This window comes from Balaenoptera acutorostrata, chromosome 9 (genome assembly GCF_949987535.1).
Source record: "Balaenoptera acutorostrata chromosome 9, mBalAcu1.1, whole genome shotgun sequence".
Classification (NCBI taxonomy): domain Eukaryota; kingdom Metazoa; phylum Chordata; class Mammalia; order Artiodactyla; family Balaenopteridae; genus Balaenoptera; species Balaenoptera acutorostrata.
This window is the reverse complement of record NC_080072.1, coordinates 52,356,356-52,380,536: the sequence shown is the minus strand read 5'-3', so window position 1 is coordinate 52,380,536 and position 24,181 is coordinate 52,356,356. Positions and strand designations below refer to the sequence as shown.

The 24,181-nt window shown below is 54.8% G+C and overlaps 1 protein-coding gene across 5 annotated transcripts in view; it reads left to right on the top strand.

Annotated features, from left to right (window-relative positions):
* The window catches only part of PDE2A (phosphodiesterase 2A), a 63,724-nt gene that overhangs the window by 13,623 nt on the left and 25,920 nt on the right, over positions 1–24,181 (top strand). For 2 of the 5 annotated variants that reach the window (XM_007173677.3, XM_007173678.3), the window contains 2 exons: positions 19,192–19,281; positions 22,642–22,730. In XM_007173677.3, coding sequence (XP_007173739.2) covers positions 19,192–19,281; positions 22,642–22,730 — 179 coding nt within the window. Of the gene's footprint in view, positions 1–19,191; positions 19,282–22,641; positions 22,731–22,756; positions 22,831–24,181 lie in introns of those variants that run through there. The other 3 variants (XM_007173681.3, XM_007173679.3, XM_057553844.1) reach the window with 2 other exon arrangements.

Here is a 24,181-nt window from a genome sequence, read left to right as displayed (position 1 = left end):
GAGATCCTTGGAGCCAGGTCTAGACAGCTGTGCTCTGTGAGACAGGGTGCACTGCAGGGCTGGGCTGGTGTTCACGGAGGTTCTGTGGGTACAGCACGTTCTCCTGGCACTGGCAGCACGACAGCCACGAGAGCAGGGCTGCCAGGACCCATTCCCACCTAGCGGGCGTCTGTTCAGCACACCAGCTTGGGATGGCTCCCTGGCCCCTGTGCTAGCTGGCCAGCTTGGGGGAGGGGCTCTTCAGGCACAGTCTGGAATCATCCTTCAGCACCAGGGCCATTACTCTCTCTGGATGTCAGGGCTGAGGCAGCTCAAGTAGTAAGCTGAGCACTCTGGGTCCATGCCCTCTCTGTGCTGGCTCTCAGAGCCTAGATGGGGGCTTGGGAGCCCCAGCTGGGGCAGGGGCTGGGGAAGAGGCAGACATGGACAAGGGTACTGGTATCCACACTAAGCACCCTAATGCTCTGCCTGGCACTGACTCCTCTATTCTTGCCCATGGGATAAGGAAAGACCACACCCTTGTCATGGCATTGCCAGCCATACCTGCTGGACCACCTCATGTCCATCCCTTGCCCCCAGACATGGCAGTGCTCACTTCCAGGACACCCACTCTTCCTGACCTCCCTGACTTTGTTCACACTGACCCCTCTCTCTGGAATACCTTTCCTTTTTTTCTCCACCTACTCCCTTTTCAAGCCTCAGATTAGATGCCACCTCCTCTATGAAGTCCTCTCAGATTGCGTCCTCCACCCAGCTCAAGTCAGCTTCTCCTTTTTCCTGGGCACTCACAACCCCAAGCTTCCCTGAGCTTACAGTGGGATAACTTGTTACCCCATGTGGTTATTTATTCTTTCCCACATAGTTGTAATGGCTATATATCCTTTCCCACATAGTTATAAACACCTGGCAGGTAGGAACCAAGGCTGAGTCCCCTTTTTCTCTCCTGGGCCCACGTGGTATATAGTAGATGCTCAATAAATGCTTCCTGATGGAATGAGAATGGTTGTGGGTGGGGGGCAGGGGGCAGTTGGAGTAGTTCTAAGAAGGGGGCAGTTGCTGTATTGGGTGCAGTCTTGGAGACTTCCTGGAGGAGGCAGCCTTGGAACTTTGAAGGATTGGGGGGGTCAAGGTCCCTGATGAGACCAGAGATCAGCTGGATAGAGCCACATGGTCGACTTCTGAGAGAACCTCCTGAGGGCAACAAGGACCAGCACAGGACTGGGACCAAGAACACAGAGGAGCCTGGAACAAGGACTCAGGGCGTGCTGCAGGAGGCTGGCTCCATGCTGAGAACGCAGCTCCAAACACCCCTTCGCCCCTGGGTCCTGGTCTGAGGAACGCTTGGTCTCAGAGTCTGGAGTGAGGCTGAGGCCAACAATGGTGAATAAGTGGGCCCCCGTGGTGGGATAGCCATAGGCAGGGGCAGGAGCCCAGCTGGTCCTGTCCGGTAGGATTGCTGTGGGGGTTGGGAAAGGCTTTGTAGGTGAGAGGAGCAGCTTGTGCAAGGGCTTGTGGGAAGGGTGCCCCCAGGTCTCCACAGGAGAAGGCTGACATGTGAGTGGAGCCCTGGTTACTATGCAGGGAGCATTGGGGCGAGGCTGGAAGGGCTGCTGCAGGCAGCACTTTCCAGGCTCATATTTAAAATTCTTAAATGAATGCTCCTAACTGGCAGATGTGCCAGCCTCCTCCTGGATTCCGCACATCAGGAGCAAGTGGCCTCCATGATGCCCCACAGCCCCAAGGGAGCTGCTGACAACAAGTTGGCCATAGCATCTGGCATCCCTGGGGGCCCAAGGCCCTGCCATCTGTCTGGGCCCACCTGTCGGGCTGCACAGGCCCAGGGTGTGCAGGAACTTGGGCCAGGGAGGTGGTCTCAGCTGCCACCACAGCCTGTTTCTCTGTCTGTCCATCCATCTGTCCACACCACTGACTGACCAAGGACAAGGCAGAGATGGGCAGACGCAGGTCCTGCCATTAGAGAAGCCTAGTCTGAAGGGGGAGGCCTCAAGCACCAGGGATTTTCACCCAGAGAAGATGCAGCTGAAGCTGGGCCAGGCTTGTGGGCAGGCCAAGGCCCAGGGAGGTCCCCTTGAGGGCTTGCAGTGGAGGTTCAGAGAGAGGTGGGGACTGACTCAGAGTCACACAGCAGGTCTGGGGCAATGCTGGGCCAGATGCTGTGGGCCCCAGGGCTGGACGAGGTTCCTCTGGCTGGCCCCTCCCCTCCCCCCACCCTGCCTGGCCCTTGGCTGTAAACACAGAGAGAACAAGTTCCGTTTCCCGGGAAATATTTATCTTCGGCCGTGTGGGGAGCGTGCGCTGGCCTCCGCCTGTCCTTCCTGCGGGCTGGCCTGGGCAGGAGGTCAGGGGGCTTGGCGGCCTTGAGGGGCAATCTGGGGGGCTCGAAGGCAGGGCCAGGAAGGGCGTGCCCTGCGGCTCCGGCCTGGAGCTGGAGTCTGAATGCTGGTGTGAGAGAGAAGGGAGCAGATGGGAGAGAAACCGTCAGCCTAACCTCACCCCCTCTCACATTCGTATCTTCATCCCTGCCAACCTGTCTCCTCCGGTTCCTGCCTCCAAGCCTTTGCTCCTGTCTACTGCCCACACCTTGGGATGCCTTTTCTTCCACTTCCTTGTCTGTCCCAGCTCTCAGCTGGCTTCCTCTGGGAAGCCTTCCCTAACTCCCTAACCCCCTAACCCTGTGTCCTCCCCCTTTCACGCCCAGTCCCTCTCCTCTGGCTCCCAGCAGCTTCAGTCTGAGCCCCGAAGACTAGCTAAGGTCTTGTCCCAAGCCGCTCAGACAATGCAGACAGCTGCGTCCAGGCTGCCGAAGAGTCCCCCTTCTGGGAAGCACAGGCCTGGGCACTCTGGGAGTGGGGCAGGGCCCAGAGGTCACCTCCTTTCAGTGACACAGCACAAGCCCAGGTACACGGGGGATCCAGGTTGATTGAACAGGGGAAAATCCCACGGGCCCAGCAAGGACAGGGGCAGGTAGAGGGGCCCAGGGCTCCTGCCAGCCAGCCGGCTCTTGGGCTTTAGGCTGTGTACCCAGGCTGGGCCAGGCCTGACTGGGGCCCTGACAACAGGAAATCCTTGAAGGAACAGGCAGTGGCTGAGGACTCTGAGCACAACAACAGGAAACAGCCTTGACATGGGGCAGCAGCTCTGGCGACTGGACCCAGGGGGGTGGGGGTGGGGGGAGCTTGTGGGACCCAGGGCGATGCTGAGGGTGACACTGAGACACTGATTGTGGGGCAGCGGGTATTCTGCTGTGTGATACTGAGCTTGTGAAATCATGGGATACTGTGTGAAGAGTGGGTGAGTCACTGAGTGTGACACTGAGTATGTGACACTGAGTGATACCGAGTGTCTGACACCACTTGTCGAAGACTGTGTGAGACAGTGGATGTGCCACCAAGTGTGTGACACCGATACTGTGTGATACTGATTTTGTGATGCTGAGTGACCAAGTGTGACACTGAGGGTGTGACACCGTGAGGATGAAATATGTAAACACAGATGAATGACACTGTGCAATAACAGGTGTGGTCCTGAGTTTGGGGCTCAAGTGTCTGACACTGAATGGTCAATGTGGGCCCCAGGCATATGGTGAGTCTGAGTGTGCAACCAAGGGTGTAACACAGAGTGACATCAAGTGTGTGAAAACCAGGGTGTGATACTGTGTGACCCTGACCCTGACATTGAATGTGTGATTATCTGTGTAATGGTTGTGACAACGTGAACTGTGAGCACACAACCCTGTGTGTGATGCTGTCATGGGAAGAGCCCGATGGGTTCAGGCAGGGAAATGACATGATCCAGTCTATGGTTTTGAAAGAGTCTGTACTCTGGCTGCAGAGTGTTTGCGGGGGACCAGTTGGAGGGGCCAAGAGGAGACGGGCAGACAGTTGGAGGCTGCTGCAGCCACCTAAGCAGGAGATGGTGGTGCCTGGGCTAAGGGGTGGGCAGAGTTGGAGAGAAATGGACAAATCTTGGAGATATTTGCAGGTGGAAATGACTGAACTTGCTGATGAATTGGAGGATGAACCAGAAGGAAAAAGGGAGGATGGCTGCCAGGTTTCTGGCTTGAAGAACCAAGGGATGGTTGGTGGAGATGTTACTGGGATGGGTAAAGACTCGGGGAAAGTCAGGGTTCATGGGATGGGGGAGGACAAGGAGGCAGAAACTGACAGACCTGTTTCGGATGTAAGTCAAACATCCAGGTGAAGACGTCCAGTGGGCAGCAGAGGCCAGGCTGGGGATATATTTGGGAGTCAGCAGGCAGAGCTGGTTTATTAACCATGGACCTTGCTGGGATGACCTAGGGAGAGAGCATAGTGAGAGAAGAGGTGAGGACTGAGGACTGAGCCCTGAGGTGAAGAGGAGCAGCAAAGAGACAGAGGAGGAGCTGCCAGGGAGGTGGAGGAGACCAGACAGGTGAAGCCGGAAGTCACGGGAGGGGAGAGGTTCAACAGGGAGGGATGCTGCCATGCTGTCAGGTAAGATGGGATCAGGGAGATTGTGCAGGGCTGGGCCACGTGCTTGAATAAGCCTGACAAGAACCCTGTTGGTGACGGGGTGGGGCCAGAAGCCAGATGGCCTGGGCAGGTGGTAAGTGGAGGTGAAGACAGAGCATAGTCAGCCCTTTGGAGACCTTCCACTGTGAAGGGATGCAGAGGAGAGGCATGGTTGCTGCAAAGAGGTGTGAGGTCAAGGGAGAGTACAATTTTTTTTATTATGGAATATTTTAAACGCACAATAGGAGGGAGAAGAATACAATACGCTTGCCATACACCCATCACCCAAATCTAGCAGTTATTAAGATTTAGACATATTTAGTTCATCTACCCCTCTTTTCATTTTCCTTTCTTGAAATACTTTATTTAAAAATTTTTAATTGTGATAAAATGCACATAACATAAAATTTACCATCTTAACTATTTTTAAATGTAGAGTTCAGTGGTGTTAAGTACATTCACATTGATGTGCAGCCATTTTCCAGAACGTTTTTCACTTTGCAAAACTGAAACTTATACCCATTAAACAAACTCCCTCTTCCCCCAGCCCCAGGTAACCACTATTCTACTTTCTGTCTCTATGAATCTGACTAGCCTAGGTACATCATATAAGTGGAATCATACAGTATTTGTCTTTTTATGACTGACATTTCATTCAGCATAATGTCCTCAAGGTTCATCCATGCCATGTTATAACATATGTCAGAATTCCCTTCCTCTTTGAGGCTGAATAATATTCTATTGCATGAATAAACCACATTTTGTTTATCAGTTCATCCATTGATGGACACTTGGGTTGCTTCCACCTTTTGACTCTTATGAATAGTGCTGCTGTGAACATGGGTGTGCAAATAGCTCTTTAAGATCCTGCTTTCAATTCTTTAAGATATATAACCAGAAGTGGAATTGCTGGGTCATATGGTAACTTAATCTTTGATTTTTGAGGAACCACCATACTGTTTTCCACAGCAGCTGTACCACTTTACACTCCCACCAACAGTGTACCAGGGTTCCAATTTCTCCACATCCTCACCAACACTTTTTTTTTCTTTTTTTTAAAATAAATTTATTTATTTATTTATTTTTGGCTCCATTGGGTCTTCGTTGCGGTGTGCGGGCTTCTCATTACAGTGGCTTCTCTTCTTGTGGAGCACGGGCTCTAGACGCCCCAGCTTCAGTAGTTGTGGCATGCGGGCTCGGTAGTTGTGGCGCACGGGCTTACTTGCTCTGCGGCACGTGGGATCTTCCTGGACCAGGGCTCGAACCCATGTCCCCTGCTCTGGCAGGCGGATTCTTAACCACTGTACCACCAGGGAAGTCCCCTCATTGTAGTTTTGATTTGCATTCCTTGATTATTAGTGCTGCTGAGCGTCTTTTCATGTGCTTGTTGGCCATTCGTACATCTTTACAGAAATGTCTATTCAAGGCCTTTGCCCATTTTAAAATCAGGTTGTTTGTTTATTTTGTGGTTGAGCTGTAGGACTTCTTTGTATATTCTGGATACTAACCCCTTATCAGATATATGATTGCAAATATTTTCTCCCATTTTGTAGGTTGCTTTGCTGAAGTATTTTAACACAAATCTCAGACATGATGTCATTTCACCAAAGGTGGATATTTTTAAGGTCAGAAGGTCCTGGATGATGCTGAAATGAGACAGTGCAATACAGAGCCAGCTTGGAACTGTGTGTGTGAGGCTATGTGAGGGTGACACTGGGGACCTTGAGACACAGTGTGTGACACTGAAGGTGGGCCACCCTGATTGAGGGCAAAAGTGATAGTTTCACTGTGTGTGGCCCCATGACAGTGATGTGTGACACTGTGGACACCGTGAAATGATTGTGTGTCACTGAGTATGTGGGACATGCCATATGAAGGTGACAGTGATCGTGTCGCCCTGAGGTGATGAGTATGACACAGAGTGGTTGCTGCGTGGGAATGAGAGGGATTGCGGTGTGTTGTGGTTGACGGGGGTGTGTGCAATCGTGTCGGATCAGTGCCAGCCTCAGCTGCTGACCGTCAGACGGAGGACAGACGTCACAGAGTGGACAAGGAGAAACGCTCGATGGGGACAGAAATGGTGTCTGGGCCCAAGTATGAGCCGGCGTGAGGCCTGTTCCTTCCTCTGAACTCTCCAGGAAGGCTTCCTGGAGGCAGGGCGGGAGCACGGTAGTGGGACGCCGCAGATACCTGTTAAGCTATGGTGTCAGACAACCCTGTCTGGCTGTGACTTTTAGCAAGTCATTTTATCTCTTAAGCCTCAATTCCCTCAAGTATAAAATAGGGCGGTTGGGAGGATTATGTGAAACGGTGCTTTTAAATGAACACAGTGCCTGGCACTGAGCAAATGCTCAGTGGTCTCTTGGGGAGACCACCCCTGAAATCCTTGTGCCCAGGCACCTGGTGTGATGGGAGCGCCAGTGGGTGCGCAGAGAGGGTGCACAGAATGAATGATGTGTTCTATGCCCACAGCCCTCCGCCCTCCCTCTCCCGCCCCTTCTGTCCCCTGCTCAGCATTGTCAGGGCCTCCCCACCCCAGCTTGCTCCCCCCGACTCCTCTCCCTGGCTCCTGCCGTCCTCGCCCGCTCTCAGCCTCCAGTCCAGGCTCCTGCAGCCTCATTCAATTAGGCCGATGCAATTTGCTCAAGAAAAAAATGCCATAATTTGCTTAATCACACCAGTAGGGGATCTGGCCCTGGTGGGGTGGGTGGGGATGGGTAGGAGATCCACCCCAGTAGCTGAGAGCACAGGTCTGGAAGTGCCTGTCTCTCGGGAGAGACCCACCCACTCCCTTGGGCTCCATTCTGGAGCCAAAAGAGTCCAGAGCTTGGGTCTCCCCAACTCCAGCCACAGAGATCTTGAGACAAAGGCTTGGAATGACTGGGTTCACTCGTGTCCCTGGAGGGTCCCTGGCCCTTTCCATGTCTCCGTCTCCCTGTCTGACAATGAGAGTGGGGTGGGGGGTAGTCTCTGAGCCTCTGGCCAGCATAGCTGGTCTCTGCATCCCAGATCTGGTCAGTCCCCCCTTATGGCTTCTGTAGGGCCTTCCCTTGGGCTTTGGAGAGGGTGGGGTAGAGGGTGGGTGAAGGGGACAGAACCCTACGGGCAGTTAGGAGGGGGCGGGTATCCTCAGAGCCTCATCTCTGTCCAGAGTCAGAGACCCTCTAGTCCCAGGCTGCATACCTGGAGCGAGGGCAGGAAGAAAGGGAGCTAGTATTTCTTGGTCACCTGCAGGGCCACAGCTTCTAACCTCGCAGGTTGTACCTTGCTTGCACAGGGCTCCAACAGAGGCAGGGTGGCACTAAAACCCAGCTCATTCTCCCCCACCAATCCTTGCCCCTCAGGCTGCATTCGCCCAGAGGGTTGGGGTCACCTCTTTGTAACTTGCACAGAGGTGGCCTAGCCCCTAGCTGGGAGCAACTTAGGCAGGACCTCATGGTTCCACTTGAGTCTTCTCAGTGGCTCTGGGAGAAGGCACCATTTTATAGATGAGGAAACTGAGCCCAGGGAGGTGAAAAGCTTGTCCAGTGCCACACAGGTGGTGTGTGGCAGGGTACGGATGTGAGCCCAGGTCTGGCAGAGGTGATGGAGGAGGTGGTGGGGTCCACGGGGCAGGAGAATCAAACCCCCCACAGGCACAGATGCCAACAGTCAGCCATAAACTCATTCACTTGCTCGGAGACAAAACCAGCCACTGGTGCACTCACAGTTCCACAGACAGCTACACACTTGCTGCACACACCCAGGCTCACACAGACACTGACAACCCACATCACACATGCATGGGCACCCGTACGTGCAGACGGCTCGTGCACAGATGGTGCCTCAGGGGTGCTCACACATTTACACTTTCACACACATTCTCCCAGAGTCACAGACCCACATGCTTTCACACAGATATCCTCCTAATAACCCAAGGGTCATATTCTGCTGTGGTAACATGAGGGCCTGTAGGGACACGCATTATGGACAACTAATGGGCAGGCCACACATGTGCTTAGGTCACTAGCAAAGCAGGAGCGCCCTACACAGTAGGAAAAAAAGTCAGTTGTGATGAGTGTATTCAGAATTTTGCAATCAGAAAAGTCACACAAATGTGATTTTAATGTTCATTTCCAAGACAAAATTTATATAAGGTCTGGTGAGATTGGGGGACATCCTCATCTTTTTAGGGTTTGGGGGCCTCTAAAGGACCTGCACAGATTCACAGGCACAACAATCACGTGAGATCTCCTGGGCTCACATATTTACCCGGCCCTGGGCTCTGTGTGTGTGTGTGTGTGTGTGTGTCTGTGTGTGTGTGTGTGTGTACACGCACTCAGTTGCTCCCGGATCCTTGAGATATGAGGATATGAGGAGGGAGAGTAGGAGAAATTCCAGAGACTCCGGATGTTTGTTCTGTGGCTTCCTGGGCCCTCCAAAGGCAAATGATTTTGGATGCCAGCCTGCCTTCCCTGGGCGGAGTGGGTGGGGTGGTGGGTTGTGTGAGGAGCCCTGCCTCTGGAGCCCCAACGAGGGGGACCCTGCATAATGATGCGGTGTGACCGAGGCCCACGGCCAGCTTCCTGTGGACTTGTGGACCCATCACCGCCCCTCTCTGGGGCTCAGTTCCCCCATCTGAAAAATGGAGGCAGAGAGGAGGTGAGACTAGATGGGCTTTCACCCGGAGACTGAAATGGAGAGACATTCCAGGCCCAGGGTGCAGAAGAGAAAACCAAAGCTGGGGTGGGGAGATGGAGGGGCCAATAAGGTCCAGGGTTCAGCGCAGGGTGTGGGGCCCCAGAGCCTGCAGTGTCTCCCCAGTGTCCCCTTCCCTGGAGAAGGGCTGTGCCTCAGAACTTTGCTTGGGGCAGCGGTGGCGCGGAGAGGCTCAGCCCTTGCTGATCTGCCAAGGGGAACAGTGGAGGGGAGGTGGGGATGAGAACAGGACCGGGGAGCAGGATAGCACAGCGAGGGGTGGGCCACTGGAGCAGACCTGGGCTGAGCCTGGAAGCAGCGGTCCCCAACCTTTTTGGCACCAGGGACCGGTTTCGTGGGAGACAATTTTTCCACGGATGAGGGCGGGTGGGGGGGAGGGGGGAGGATGGTTCAGGCGGTAATGTGAGTGATGGGAAGCATCGCGGCAGATGAAGCTTTGCTCACTCACCCACCACTCACCTCCTGCTGTGTGGCCCGGTTCCTAACAGGCTGCAGCCCGGTACTGGTCCACAGCCCGGGGGTTAGGAACCCCTGCCTGGAAGGACAGGAGGGGAGAAGAGAGGACATCTGGTGCAGGAAATGGAAAAGGAGGAGCCAAGGCCTGGAGGTGGGGGGATGAAGGGGTTGGGGGGTTAAGGTTGGAGAGTTGGGAAGAGTCTAGAGCGTGAAGCCTGGACCAGGGTGTCAGCAGGAACAGCAGTGCCCTCGTCTGAGGTGCTTCACAAACAACTCCAGCAGGTCCGGGAACTCAGAGCCTATCCCAGGGCCCTGGGAGCTGTGGCAGGCTTCTGCAAGGGAGGAATGCAGCACTGCAGCTATAGGTTGGGGGGGGCTCAGAAAGGCCCCCCGCTCTGGGGAACAGAGTGGTTGGGAGCCCAGAGGCAGGGACATGCCTGAGATGAACCCTGCCCAGAAGATTGCTCATTCCAGCCCCCAATACAGTGGGACTATTTTTAGGAACAATTAAAGTGCTCACACATTCCTGCTGGGGCAGGGAGAAGGAAGGGGGGCCAGGAGCCAGTGCAGAGGGAAAGGGTGGACCCTGCTCCTCCCTCCAATTCTGGCTTTGTCCTCAGGACTGGGGAGACTTGAAGACCCTGGCCAGCCCGGCCTCCCCAGCCCCGTCCCCAGGGTCCCCTCCTGGCTCTTGTGTCTGTCCCTCTGCCTCTGAATCGGTCCTCATCTCTGTCCCAGTCTCTTTCTCATACTCACCCTCCCTCCCAACCCCCACCCCCCACGCCAGGATTTGGGGAACAGCTGGGATGGGCCAGGCCCTGAAGACAGAGCCAAATACAGTCATGGGACCCAGCAGTGAGGCTGTGGGAGAGACACATACCAGAGAAGAACAGACTGAGAGAAAGAGGGACAGATATGGAGAACCCAGGAAGGCTGGGAGGGAAACAGAGGGCTCAGGTCAGAGCCAGGAGAGCCCCATGGCAGTGGCAGCCGCTCTGTCTCCTGCTGTCGGTCTTGTGCTGGAGGAGATGCTCTGCCAGACCTGCCCGCCCTTCACCCTCAGCAGTCCCTCCCTAGGTTAGCCCTTCCTCCCTGCCCTCTGCAGGCCCGCACTGACCCTGGGGCCAGTGCCGTCCAGCATTTACCTCCCACTGTGGGTACTGTGTCTGGCACAGAGGGAGAGACACGAGGCCCTGTCCCTGGCCTGGAGGAAGACACCCAGCCCCACCCTGCACCTGAGAGGGGCTCAGCCCATCCGCTGGCCAAGGCAAGGTACTGGAGGGGCCACTAAGACAAACAGTGCATAGCAGGGAGGGAGCCTAATGTGTCCTGGAGGCCTCTGGACTGGGGCAAGGGCCTCCTGGCTCCACGTGAGACCCTGGGCAAGTCCTGTCCTGCCTCTCCTGGTCTTAGTCTACCCTCATCAAGCCGGGGATTGGGCTCCATGGGCCTGGGGCCCTGTAGACTCTGATCCTGTGGGAATTCTCAGGAGGCCTGGGAAGAGGACAAGTGACCCATCCAGGAAGGCTGCCTGGAAGAGCCTTCATGAAAGAAGGTGATAAAGATAGTGCTCCTCTCGGGGAAGAGCCCCTCCTTCCTGACATGCTGTCCCCTGCCCTGCCTGCACTGGGAGGTGATCCTGAGGCAGAAGAGCCTCCTGGCCTGCAGAGATGCCTTGGAAAGGTTGCCAAAAGTTCCCAGCACAAGGCACCCTCATACCTTAGGCTCCTCTAAGACAGTCACTGTGCCAGACTTGGGAGACTTTGAGAGGGTGCAGCTGTCTCCCCAGCCTGGGGACCTCCGGGAGTCATGGGGTCCACCCCTCTGCTTGGTAATGGCATATACCCTTCACAGCCCAACAGCCCTGGGCACTCAGGAGTCCAGTTATCATTTTATAGCTCAGCAAACACCTCCTGACACCTGTGACAGGCTGCGTGATACCGGGGTCCCCAGGAGGAATAGGGCACAACCTCTGCCCTCTAAGAACCCCCAATCTGATGGGGGAGCCAGATGGACAGTAGTGGCAACTCTGCATGCCATGCCATCATGGGTAGCACAGGGCTGTAAGAGCCCCTGGGTGGGAGGCTCAGATTGGCCTGAGAGAGGGAACAATGACAAAATGTTCCTGGAGGGAGGCCCAAATGAGGGAGGCTCATTTATTCATTCATTCATGTATCCAATTGTTCCTTCAGCCATCATTTCCTGAGAGACATTAACTCTTCTCTGACGCTAGTCCAGTGGGTCACTCGGCTCCATCCTCCTCTCCAGCTTGGGCCACTGTGCCTGCCTCTCAGAGGCTCCTGGACTTGCTTTGTCCAGCTCCCAACCCACGCTGAAGGCCATGGAAGGGGTGAGGCTGAGGAGGGTTTGAAGACATTAAGAGTCATGGAACCCAGAGCTGAAGGCCAGCCAGGCTCATCAAGTCCTTTCTCATGACACAGTCTCCCTAGCAGGGCCCCTGTCCTTGTTTGCACACCACTGGGGTCGTGGAGCTCACCTCCTTCCTGCCCAGGCTTCTCCTTTGTGGTATGACTGACTCACAGCCAGCTTATACCTGCCAGCCCGCTGTGCCGAACTCTGCCCACATGGGCCCTTGGCCAGGAATCAAGGACAGTAGAGGCATCAGGTATTTGGGAGAGCAGTGATGAGGGGATGCTACTGATGTGCTTGGGAGGAAGACTGGCATCGAGAAGAATGTGGGCAATGGGGGTGGAGGCAGCTATTGGCTCTGCCATGTGGATGAGGCAGCAGGACGTGGGGGGCTACGGGAGAAGCCCTGAGCCTGTCCTGGACCCCCCCGAGGCCATCTTCCCCCTCGCACACTCGGCTCTGCCCTCCCTCCCTCTTCCCACTCAGCTGTTCCCTCACCCCATCCTTTCCTCCCTCCAGACCCTGTGCTAGGGACTGAGGGGGCCCAGCGAGTCAGGTCCTCGGAGAGCTGACTGCTCATACAATTCCTGCCTTCCGTCCCCAATTCCTTCCCCTTCTCCTCCTTCATCCAACACCAAACCTAGCCCTTGAGGAATCCAGGGGGGCCTGGGACAATTGGGAGGGCATTTTGGAGGAGGCAGGAGCTAGAGTAAAAGCTGAGACTGGCTTAGAAATGGTGAGGGGCCTGGGAGGAGCTGTCTGTAAATGTTGGAGGGAAGGAGCCCGCAGGATGGGGCCGAGCTCATCAGGGAGGTCGGGGCACGGCGTGGGGGAGCGCCAGGACCAGGCTCAGGTGTATTCTACAGTGCACGTGTCTCCAGTGTGGCTCGGAGGCTGGAGACGCGGCCCTGTTGGAGTAACAACTGAAGCCAGAGTCTGCGAAGGGTGGGGGAGGGGAAAGGGGGGACCCAGAGGAGGGAGGAGAGGAAGAGAAGGAGAGGTAGGAGGAAGGGGGAAGGGCAGGTCCTGCTTTTAGGGCTGGGCCCCTGAGCTCCAAGAGGCCCCTTCCACACACCCCGGTCCCATGTCACCCCACTGTCCCCCCTCACTCCTTCCAGGACGCCTGCCTCTGCCTTCTTTGGGGACCTTCTCTGAGGAGTCCCCCCTCATGTGGTGGAAGTGGCACGGACTTGCTGCCAGAAGCTGGGTCCTTCTCACCCGAGCAAGGCCCCTCCCCTTTGATCCTTAGTCTCCTCACCTCTAAATCGGGGTGGTCAGAACCGGTGCCTCCCAGGGTTGGAAGGAGGATTAGAGAGAGTGTGTGTAGCTGGGCCTCAAAGTGTGGTCCCTGGGCCGGCAGCAGCAGCAGCATCTAGGAATGTGTTGGAAATGCAAATTCTTGGCCTCATCCAAGATCTACTGTATCAGAAACTCTGGGGGTAGGGCCAGCAATCCGGATATTAACAAGCCCTCCAGGGGATTCTGGTGCACAGTCAAGTTTGAGAACCACTGATGGATGCCTCTAGCACACAGTAGGTGCTTGAGAAAGGTGCCTTTTCTCCCCCAAAGCCTGATGCCCCACTCAAGCAGGGCCCTGACATGTGAGCTTGTCCAACTGTGGCCTGGGTCTCTCTCCTGCCGCTTCCTCAGATCAGGTCTACCAAGGGTCACCAAGCCTCTTTCCTCTATTTTCCTGCCCCTGGTCCAGCTCAGCCTTGTTGAGGGGAGGTCTGGGGCAGCAAGATCTTAGCACTCCTGGGCAGCTCCTCGCGTATTTAAGGCCCCAGTGTCTGTTAGAGGCAGCTCCTGGGCAGGCGGCAGGTCTGGGCCGGCAGGAGGGGAGGGAGGAGGAGGGGCTGGCTCTCCTGCTTCCTTGCTGTCTCCTGATTCTACAGGGCCAGGCACGCTGTGAGGACTGTGAGAGTCACAGAGTAAGCTTGGGGTGCTCGGGCTCGGCTGGGGTCTGAAGCCCAGCCCACGGGAGCTTCTCTGGCCTGAGCCTCCAGGAGGCCTCCTTTGGGGGAGCTCTGCCAGTCACCCCGGTGGAGCAGATGGGCTTGCAAGTGTCAGGCACACGCTGGGCTCAGAGACAGATGTGCTCCTTTACCCTTGAAGTCCCTGCTCTCTGGGAAGAGAAGAGACTGTGTATAATGCCCACCAGAATGGGAGGCAGGAAGCAGAAGAATAGATGGCATCTGCCCTGGCAGCCCTGGTTTCTCTCGTCATGGCCACTTTCATGGGTTCCCTCGTCCTGTGGGTGCCCATCTTGGGTCAGGGGCTTTCTCCCCAAGTTCTCGAGGTAACCACTTAGAGGTTTGGGGGAGGAGTGGGCAGGAGAGCCAGGAGTTGGGGGGAGGGACAGAACCATACAGGAGAGAGAGGGCAGAAGCCATCTGAGAGGAGAGAGGATTTGGAGGTGGGAAAAGACATTGAGGTTCTTGGAGACGAGACAGGAGAGCAGCCTGTGACAGAGATGGGCGTCAACTGAGGGAGGCATGGAGAGAAGGAGAGAGACCCACTTGGAGAGATCAGGGAGACAGAGCCTGAGAGAGAGACACAGCCCCAGAGGGAAGGAAAGAGGAATAGAGAGGGAGAGGGGCTCCAAAGTCCTGGGGGACCTTGAAGGTCCCCCCTTTAGAGAAAGGGACACCAAAGCCCAGAGAGAGAGAGCGCCCGCAACCCCAGGCCACACAGGGGACCTGGCACAGGCAGAGCTGGGTAAATCAGTATGTATGGCCAGTCCCAGTAACACAGCTTGTCTTAGGAGGCCCCTGACTGCTGGGTTTGATGTTACTACCTTCTTCTAGGCCGCCGTGGGGGCACTAGGAGGCTTCCCTCCAGAGAGCAAGGGGTGGGCTCTAGGTTCCAGGCAGCAGGGAGAGCAATAGAAGGGTCAATGGAGGTGGGGAAAGACATAGAGACTCATGGAGACAAGGCAGGAAACTAGCTTGTGACAGTGACACTGACCTTCAAGAAGGCCATCCATGCCTGTGCTAGTGGCTCCAGAAGGGATAAGGCCAAGGTCTCTGGCTTCATATAATCCATTAAGGAGTTAGAAGTAATTTTGTCCAGACCCTCTCCCCTGTCCAAATGAGTGCAGAAAGACTGACCCAGCCCCAACGCTGGCTCCAGAGGAGCCCTCACTCAGAACTGACTCCCCTTTCTTGGTATCTGAGGTGAAAGACCAGCGTGTGGGAGTGGCACTGTCTATAGTGCTGAGTGGACCTACCTCCAACAATACAGCTGCAGGTAGGGAGCTGGGGAAAGTAGAAAGTCTCCATCCACCCATCCATCCATCCACCCACCCACTCATCCATCCATCCATCCATTCACATATCCATCCACCCATCCTCACTGAATTAAAACACAAAATCATAGAATTATATGTTGCAAGCTGGAAGGGCCCATTTTTACTAATGAGGAAACTGAGGCTCAGAAGAGGAAAGGGCCTACCAAGGCCACACAGAGCTTCCGCAGTCCATCTGGGACAGGACTGGAAATCGCTGCTCTTTCCTACACACCACAGATTCTCCTCTGGGGTCTGGGATTGCTGGTTGTTATGCTGATATTTATACTGATGGCTGTTCAAAAAAGCTGCAAAAGCAGGAAATGTGACCTCTTTCACCTCACCCTGAGCCTGGCTGTGTGTGTGAGTGTGTTTGCATGTGCGTGTGTGTACATGCCTAAGTGCATATTTATGTGTGCATTGTATATAGGGTTGCATTTTTATCCGTGTGTGTGCGTGTTTGTGTGAGGGTGTGTGCATGGCAGTATGTATATGTATGACATGTGTAGACGTTCATGAGAACAGGCATGGCTCTGTTTGTACTTTTCCTTTCCTCATCTTTTTAAGATTTCTGGGGTTTTAACCTCTGACTTGAGCCTTGTTAGTCCCACCTGGGCCTCCAAATTGGGAATTTTCCTACTTTCCATTCTCAGCTGCTCCCCATTGATTCTCTTCTCCTTTCACTGGGGCAGCCACTCTGTCCTCTGAGCCCCCCATGGACTTTGGAATTTGAGCTATTTCCTCCCTGAGTTGATGCAGGAGGTGAAGTTGCTTTGAGATCAGGGAAGATTCAAGGAGAAGGTGGCATGTGAGCAAGTCTTAAAGGCCAGGTATGAAGTGGCCTTTCCCAGCTGTGGTTCCTGCACTCAACAACCCCCATCCTGGGGCAGGCAGGGCGGGGCCAGGAGGTGGGTGGACAGAAGGATTCCAGGCAGAGAGCACTGGGCTTCATGGGCCATGTCTGCATCCAGCCCACTCAGGGCCCCCTCCCTGCTGCTGCCCCAACTCTCCCCAAGTTTCCTTTCCCATTCCCCCCTCACCGCCATTATCCTGCCCTCTGCCTGAGGAGTCACAGAAAACTGACCAATCCAAGCAAAGGCCAGACAGGCACCCACCAATTCCAGTAAAGGACAGTTCAGGGCATTCCCCAATCCAAGTAAAGGGCAGGTCGAGGAGCCACCAATCAGAACAAAGGACAAACTATTCTCTCTAAGCCCCCTGAGGAGGGAGCTGGGGGTCGGGTGCAGAGCAGGAGCAAGAGAGAGGCTGGAGATCCAGAGTCATGGGTTCTGGACCTGGCTGTGCCCTGACTGGCTGGCTGACCACAGATGGGGCATTGCTTCTTTTTGAGCCTCAGTTTCTTCATCTGTCAAATGGGGACACTTAGCTGTCCTAAGCCTATGGCTTTGAGAAATGTCTACCCCTACATGAGAGCTTACTCCATCACCTTGGCCCCTCTTCTCCAACTTCCACACTATACACATAAACTCCACTGGAGGGCAGGGCCCCTCAGGGCTTAGCTTGTGCATCCCCACTGTCTCCAGGCAGGAACAGACCTAAACCAGCACCACCCTCTGGAGCCAAGCCCTGGGAACCCCAGTCTGAGGAGCCTGGGTTGACAGACTTTATTCTGGGATTATTTGGGGCATCAGCTCTTCCTCCCTGCTTTAGTCTGCAGAATTGACCTTGAAAGGCCACAATAGCCCATGTGTATACTGTGCGTGCAGGTGTTGCTGAGTCCTGGCCCTGTGACTCCATAAGGAAGTAGCTGCACCTGTGTGAACCTGTACGTGTACCTGGAGGGTGTCAGAAGGCAGGCTGGGGCGTTTCTGAGAGGACGTGAAGGTTTATGGCTGTGTGGCTGGGTATGTGTGGTGCTGAGGGTGTGTGAACTGTGATGAGGAGTGCCTAAGGGTCAAAGGACAACTGATCCAATTTGGGGATTGTATTGTTTGGAATGTGCAACTTCTGATGTCCTAGGATGGAGACACATCTTCATGACCAAAATGTGTCTTCACTTGAGCAGTGAGGGGGATAAAAGAGCAGTTGGGGGTTCGAGAAAGCAATGCCAAGTGAGCATTTGGGGAGAAAGCCCACTACTGCCCCCCATCTAGCAACAAAGGACTGGGTGGGAGTGGGAGGGGGGGTAGGGGAGGAAATTGAAGCCAAGAAGATGCAAGGTGAAATCTGGAGCTGATGCCTAGACCCTAGGCTTCATCTGGACCCCAGTGCAGGACTCCCCTCTGTAGCCACTCTGAAAAATGGGCATCTAGCCAATTTTTGCATACCCCCATGTATGGGGAGCTCACTTCCTCTCTCTCTCCTGGTGGCCTCTGCCTGTGCAGCGTGGCTCTGCCTGGAAGAAGTTCTTTCATCTCACTGGGCCAAGGCCAGCCTCCTGTGAAATCCTATGGGTCTCCAGGCTGTCTCCAGGGCCACAGAGTCCAGTCCCCCTGCCCAAGATAGCCTGAGATATTAGAGTCAAATACTGAGACCCCTGGGTTCTGCTCTGCTGCAGACTAGGCACCCCTAGATTCTCCAAGCTTAGTCACATGCAGGACTTGATTTCCAGTTCCCTCCTTACATGGGTCACCTCCTCTGAATGAGTCTCATCTTGTCCTTACCTGGGACACAATGCACTGAGGATGATTGAATCAGCCCCTGGACGTGGAGGAACTCTCATATTCCCTATTTAGGCTAATGGATCTTTATTAATACGGCCTGCAGTTTCAGCATTTTAATGTGTTGCCAGCCACATTTACACTACGGGCTCATGCTGAGCCTGTGGTCCACTAAGACCCTCAATCTCATACCACTTTCACAAGAACGGGGCCACACCATGTGTCCTGCATCCTACAGTTAATCACTTTGCTTTATGAACTCAGCCATCCACAAGGAAGACATCAGAAAGAACTTCCAGGGGATAGCGGGGAAGGCATAGCTGAGTGGATGGTATGAGTCACAATTCTGCCTTGGCCCTGGATCCTCTGTTCCATTACCTTTCTCTTTGATCCCCATGGTTCTGGCCAAGTTAATAGAGCGAGAAGCAGGGACCTTTCTTGTCTCTGTTCCGGCTCTCCAAGGGCGAGGACTGTTCCTGGGACGGGAAGGCTGTGAGGCAGTCAAGGCTGATTTCTCCTTCCCCTTCTATCTTGCCAGGGGCTGGCCTGTGTTTCTCGCATCTTGTGGGCTCACGCACCCCTTGGATTCTTGCTACTCCCAGCCCCTCACTAGGCTGACAAACGAGACTGTGTGAACCACCTCCCTCCTCAGGAAACTGAGTGGGACCCAGATTCAGCAAATGTTTAGCTGAGCACCTGTGTGTGCAGGCACCCTGTGAGGCACTTCTAGGACTCAGTTTCACTTTATCTTCACATTAGCCTGTAGGGGGAGATAGCCTCAGTTGCCCCCAATTTACAGATAGAAGACTGAGGCTCAGTGACTTGACCAAGATGCACACTGCTAATAAATAGTGGAGCTAGGATTCAAATGTGGGACTTTTTGTTTGCTTGTTTTGCTTTGTATTGATGTGGAAGCTTGTACTTTCCCTGCTTTCCTGAGTTGTCCTTGTCTGAAGGACAAGAGACCTGGGGTCTAGTCTAGACTTGACCTCTTGACTCACTGTGAGCTCTTTGCTAAGTCCCTGGCCCTTCTCTGAGCCCCAGTCTCCCCATCTGTAAGATGAGGGGACTTGGACATTCTAGGGCCTTAAGACTGGTTGGATTCTGAGATCCTAAGATCCTGGGATTCAAGTGTCTGCGAGCCTTGGGCTCTGGTTTAAGCTGGGAATTTGTGTTCCCAGCCGCCTGGGTAGGGGGGTTGCCCTGGCCTGCCTGGAAAAGGCCCTCACTGCCCTTTCCTCTCTTTCAGGATGCTTTGCTGAGCCTGGGCTCCGTCATCGACATTGCAGGCTTGCAACGGGCTGTCAGAGAGGCCCTGTCAGCTGTGCTCCCCAGAGTGGTAGGTGCCTTGTCCCACGCTTCCTCTGCCCCCCTAAACCTTTGCCCAGCTCCTTGCTGTACCTACAGGGTTGAGAAGGAAAGAAGAAGCAGGGCCCCCCCTCCCCCCGTGAAGGGTTTGGGTGAGTGTTCTGAGAGGGCTTCCTGGAGGAGGAGGACTGAAGCTAAGCCCCCAAAATGAACTTATATAGGAATCCTGGAATGTCTGGGACAAAAAGGGCTTTAGAGCTTAATTGGAAAGATCATGTCTCAGATAATGGAATGGATTCACCTAGGATAATAGCTAGGACATAGTGGAGTCAGGTGGGCTTTGGAATATGTACAGCAGGAAGGATTGAAAGTAGACATGCAGAAGAACTTCCTTGATGTCAGGTCTGGGAGGTGCTGAAATGGGGCTCAGCCTAGATGAATGGATCTGTGCCAAGTTAAAGTGTCCTGTCTGGAGTCAGGAGGCTGGACAAGGTGTCTTCTAGAAACCTTTAAGCTTCTCTCTGACCCATCCCAACGCCATAGATGAGGTTGCAGACTTGGGGAGACTGTGACCCTCTTCAACTGCCCAGGCCACTCCCCAACCTGGCTCCAGTGGCCACTGTCCATCCCTTAGGCAGTAGGATGGATAAACTGGCCCTCAAGACCCAAAGCAGAAGTGTCTCAGTTGTGCCAGATAGAGGGAAGCAGGGACTGTCAGTCCAGGGAGGGAGGCTGTGACTTACCCTAAGGCGCATGGAAGACTTCATAGAGGAGGAGATGCCTAAACTGAGTCCCCATAGCCTAGAATGTCCCCTCCCCTACTCTAGACATCAGCCACCAGCAGAGCCCATTGTGTCTGAATCTGCTGGGTGGATGAACCACCCAAGGCCCAGAGAGGGAGGGCACTTCCCCCAAGGTCACACAGCGTGACAGGAACAAATGGGGCTTGGCACCTAAGCACCCCCATCCCCTTTCCTCAGCTCTGCCTTTTCAAAACCTCCTGGAAGTTCAGAGCCCAGGAGGAGGGCTAATGAGTGAGCTTTATTGACTGTGAAATTGGTAGGAAATGGGTGGTATGTTGGTTCCCAAAATAAATCCTCCCGGAGATGGGACTGAAGCAACATCTGGCCTGGGGTGGAGAAACATCTGGAAAAGAGGAGGTGGGGAGGTTGGCAGGTCAGCGTCCGCGAGGCTGTGGGAGTGGGAAGGAGGATGTGACTGGCCTGGTCTTCACAGGCAGGATGCCTGGTGGTTGTGCCAGCGTAGACGCCCTGTACTGGATTAATCGTATCCCCAAAGCTGGGGGTTGGGAAGACAGCTCTGGTCCAGGTGACTAGGTTCCTGGGACAGTGGGAAATGTCTGCCTTGGCCCACCCCGGAGACCTGTATGAGCTAGGGAAGCCCTGACTTTGTGGAGCCCTGCTGCCTTGATTGCATGGAGGGGCTCAGCCCTCCAAAAAGGGGTGGGGAGATGGGAGGCCTGCTCTACCCCTAGGGAGGGGTGAGGAGATGGGGGAAGGGTCTCCCTACCCCCCCCCACCCCCCCAGGGAGGGGAGTCGCTGGCACCTGGCTCCCTCATCAGCACCCATTGTGGCAGGCAGTCACAAATGCAGATGGTGCTGATGTGTCTGAAATGGTTCCCTCCTTCTCTGCAATAAACTCAGCTAATTTTAACCCAGAGGGCTGTGAGTGAGGCAGTGGGAGGCTCCTCCCTGCCTCCCACCCTCAGATTGCCCACCCCTCTCTCTGCCAGGGCAGGACTCTCTGTGTGACCCTGGGTGCTGGGTAGTGTTTTAACCTCTTTGAGGGGCCAAATCCTTCAGGCCCCTCCCAGGCTGCTTAAAGAATAAGGAGGCTGCAGACAGATGAGGCGTGGGTGGCTTCCTTCCCACTGATTTCTTCATCCCTGAGCTCCTCGACTAGACCCTCACCCAGGAGGACAGAGGGGCTCCAGGTCTTCCTGTGTCTGCCCTTCTCACTCTCCTCAGGCCCTATCATTTCCGGCCCACGCCACCACTAAGCTTGGCTCAGATTCTCTTGAAGCGAGACTGGGATATCTCCTGGGGGTTGGGAGAGGGTGAGGGGCTGGCTGGGGACAGCCAAAGGCAACAAGAGTGTCTGACCGGATTGTGGACTGTCACAGTGGTAAAAGGCAACTGCTTCTGCTGAGAAGGATTCCACACTTACTGAGGGTGGGCCTTTAACATTTAGCTCCAATGTCACCTCCTCCAGAAGCCCTCCCTGATACAGTTAGCAGAGAGGAGAGCCCTCCATTCTCCCACTGAGAAAACAACGCCTCTCAGGATACTTAGCTGGGCACAAGGGTGCCCCCTCGATAGGGTGTAGGCTCTGCTGAGCCTCTGGGTCTCCCTCATCACCTGCAATGCGGGCAGTGGAGATGCTCTGCAGGTTGTGTTGGTTGTGGGTCCCTAAGTGTAGCCAGTCCTGCTTGGAGGGAATGTGGATTTTCTCCTGTGGGTCAGTGAGGGCAAGTGCTTCTGCCAGGACATAGTCTGGAACTGAAGGCAGGACTGCTCTGGGCCCTTGGGGAGGGCGGATTGACAAGCTGCAGGCTTGACATTCTTCAACCAGAGCTTTGATCTCACTCTGGGGAGTGATCATTCCAAAATACAAATCAGCTCCTGTCTCACAGGGCTCACCAGCCCCTCCCTCCCCAGCAGCAGCCCCTCCCCCTAACACCCGCCCCCAGCTCCCTTCCAGCTCAGCACTGGGCTGACCCCAAGCCCACCTCCGGTGCCCGCTGCCCCCACCATCAGGTCTGTCAATGCTTTGGGCCCTTTACACCTACATATCTATTACTCGGCCCAGAAGCCATTCTTCTGTGCCTCACCCACTCCCTGAATGTGTCTAATTCCCACTCCAGTTACAACTTTAAAGTCACTCCCTCCAGGAAGTCCTCCTGGCTTGGGTCACAGTTTGTGATTTCTTGTAGAGTTGTTTGTGTATCTGAGGTAGGAGGGAAGCTTCCAGGGTGTTCTGAGCCTCTCCTGCAGTATGGCCCTGAGTGGACACTCAGTTATTGTTTGCTGAGGCTGGAGTCTTGGCAGGGAAATATCTCAGGGCTGTGGGGTTGGGGGGATTTGTCTGTACCTTCAGCCCTTCAGACCCTCCCCAGCGCCTTGGATGTGGGATGATAGGTAAGGAAAGCCAGCAGGGTGATGGGTCACTGCCTGCCCAGAACCCCTCCAAGAGGAGAGAGTGAGGTGATGAGGTCATAAGGGAGCTTTCCTACCCTGACTGCACTTAGGATCACCTGGGGAGTAAAGACAAACAGATGCCCGTGAACTTGTCATCCAGACCTGTGTTAGGCTGGGACTGGGCAGCTGGGAGGGCTTCTCCTCAGGATCTCATGAGTGCCTTCTGTCCTAGGAGACTGTCTACACCTACCTGCTGGATGGGGAATCCCGGCTGGTGTGTGAGGAGCCCCCCCATGAGCTGCCCCAGGAGGGGAAAGTGCGGTGAGCTGTTCTCCACCCATTGCCTCTCACACAGTCAAGGGTGACCACAAGGTCTGGTCTGACCCTCCCCATCTGACCTTGACCTCAGCCTCCCTGCCAGGTGGGGTTCCAGTGGCCAGGTCCACTGTCTTCTCTTGTGTTGTGTTGGGGGAGTGGATGGCACAGGGAAAGCGCCAAGTGGTAGGCTTTCTCCTGGAGAGCTGTTCTAAATCGCTGTAGCCTCCTCAGAGCAAGTTTCAGAAGATCGGGGCTACAGTTTATCGGTTAGAACCCCAGCAGGCTACGAGAACTGCCTGGCAGGTTCTCACAGAATCATAGAATTTGGAATCACAGAATGCTGGACCCGCATGGTGTCAACTCTGAGAACAGGGAGATCAGAAGCAGTGTCCCGCTGTGGGTTCTGGAGCCCAACCACTTGGGTTCAAATCCCAGCTCCCATTTACTACCTAGGGCAAGGTACTCAGCCTCCCTGTGTCCTGATTTTCTTGCTTGTAAAATGGCAATAATAATAGTACTTACCTCATAGTACTATTATGGGAGGATTCTTGGGATGATTAAATGAGTTTAACACATGTAATGCACTTAAAACTGTATCCATAATGAATGCTAAATGTCTGTTTTTATTTTCATTATGATAGAACATTGGAATCACAGACTTTAGGAACATGGGCTCAGCACCCTATGGTCCCTTGATACCTCTGAGCTTACTGAATTCAGCCTCCCTATTTTCCAGATGGGCAAACATCATGAGACGTGTCCAATGCCACATACCTGGTGTGAGGCAGAGCCAGGTCTGGGACACGGTCTCCTGGCTCCTGGCTGTCTAGGGGACAGTGAAGGGAAGTGGAGCTTGTCCAATGAGAAAGTGTTGACGGGCAGGGGTGCTGGTTCAGAGGAGGGCAGGCCATGGAGGACGTGGGCACTGCCTTCTAAGCACCGCAGGGCCATTGTGGGCCCAGAGAGCACAGGGTCAGGAGCTGAGGGCTGAGTGGACACCAGCGGGGGTGTTACCAGAAGGCAGCACTCCACTCCAACAGGCCAAGCAGTCAGGGATGTGGCTTTTTCAGGTAGTAGCTGAGGCTGGCAAGATACTCACCTTTCACAGAGGCCGTGGAAAGAATGCCAGAGGTCCTGATGCTGGGGATGCTGGTGGTCCTGAGGTCCCCCCTGGCACTCGGAACCCTGGATTCCTTGATGCTATTCTCTCCTCTGGCGCTTCCCCGTGGAAGGGGCTGGCTCCCCTCCAATAGCTCTGAGCCTTCCCACCTCCTGTTCCCCCATTCGATTCCCTCATGGGGTGGGTGGTGGGTGACACTGTCCCCTTCAGCATCTCCTGACAACTCCTCCCCTCTAGGACAGTGTGAACCAAACCAGCCATGCCCCTCTCTGGCCTCTAGTGTCCCATCTATAAGACAGCAGGATAGGGCTGGGAGGTCTTTGGAATCTTAAGG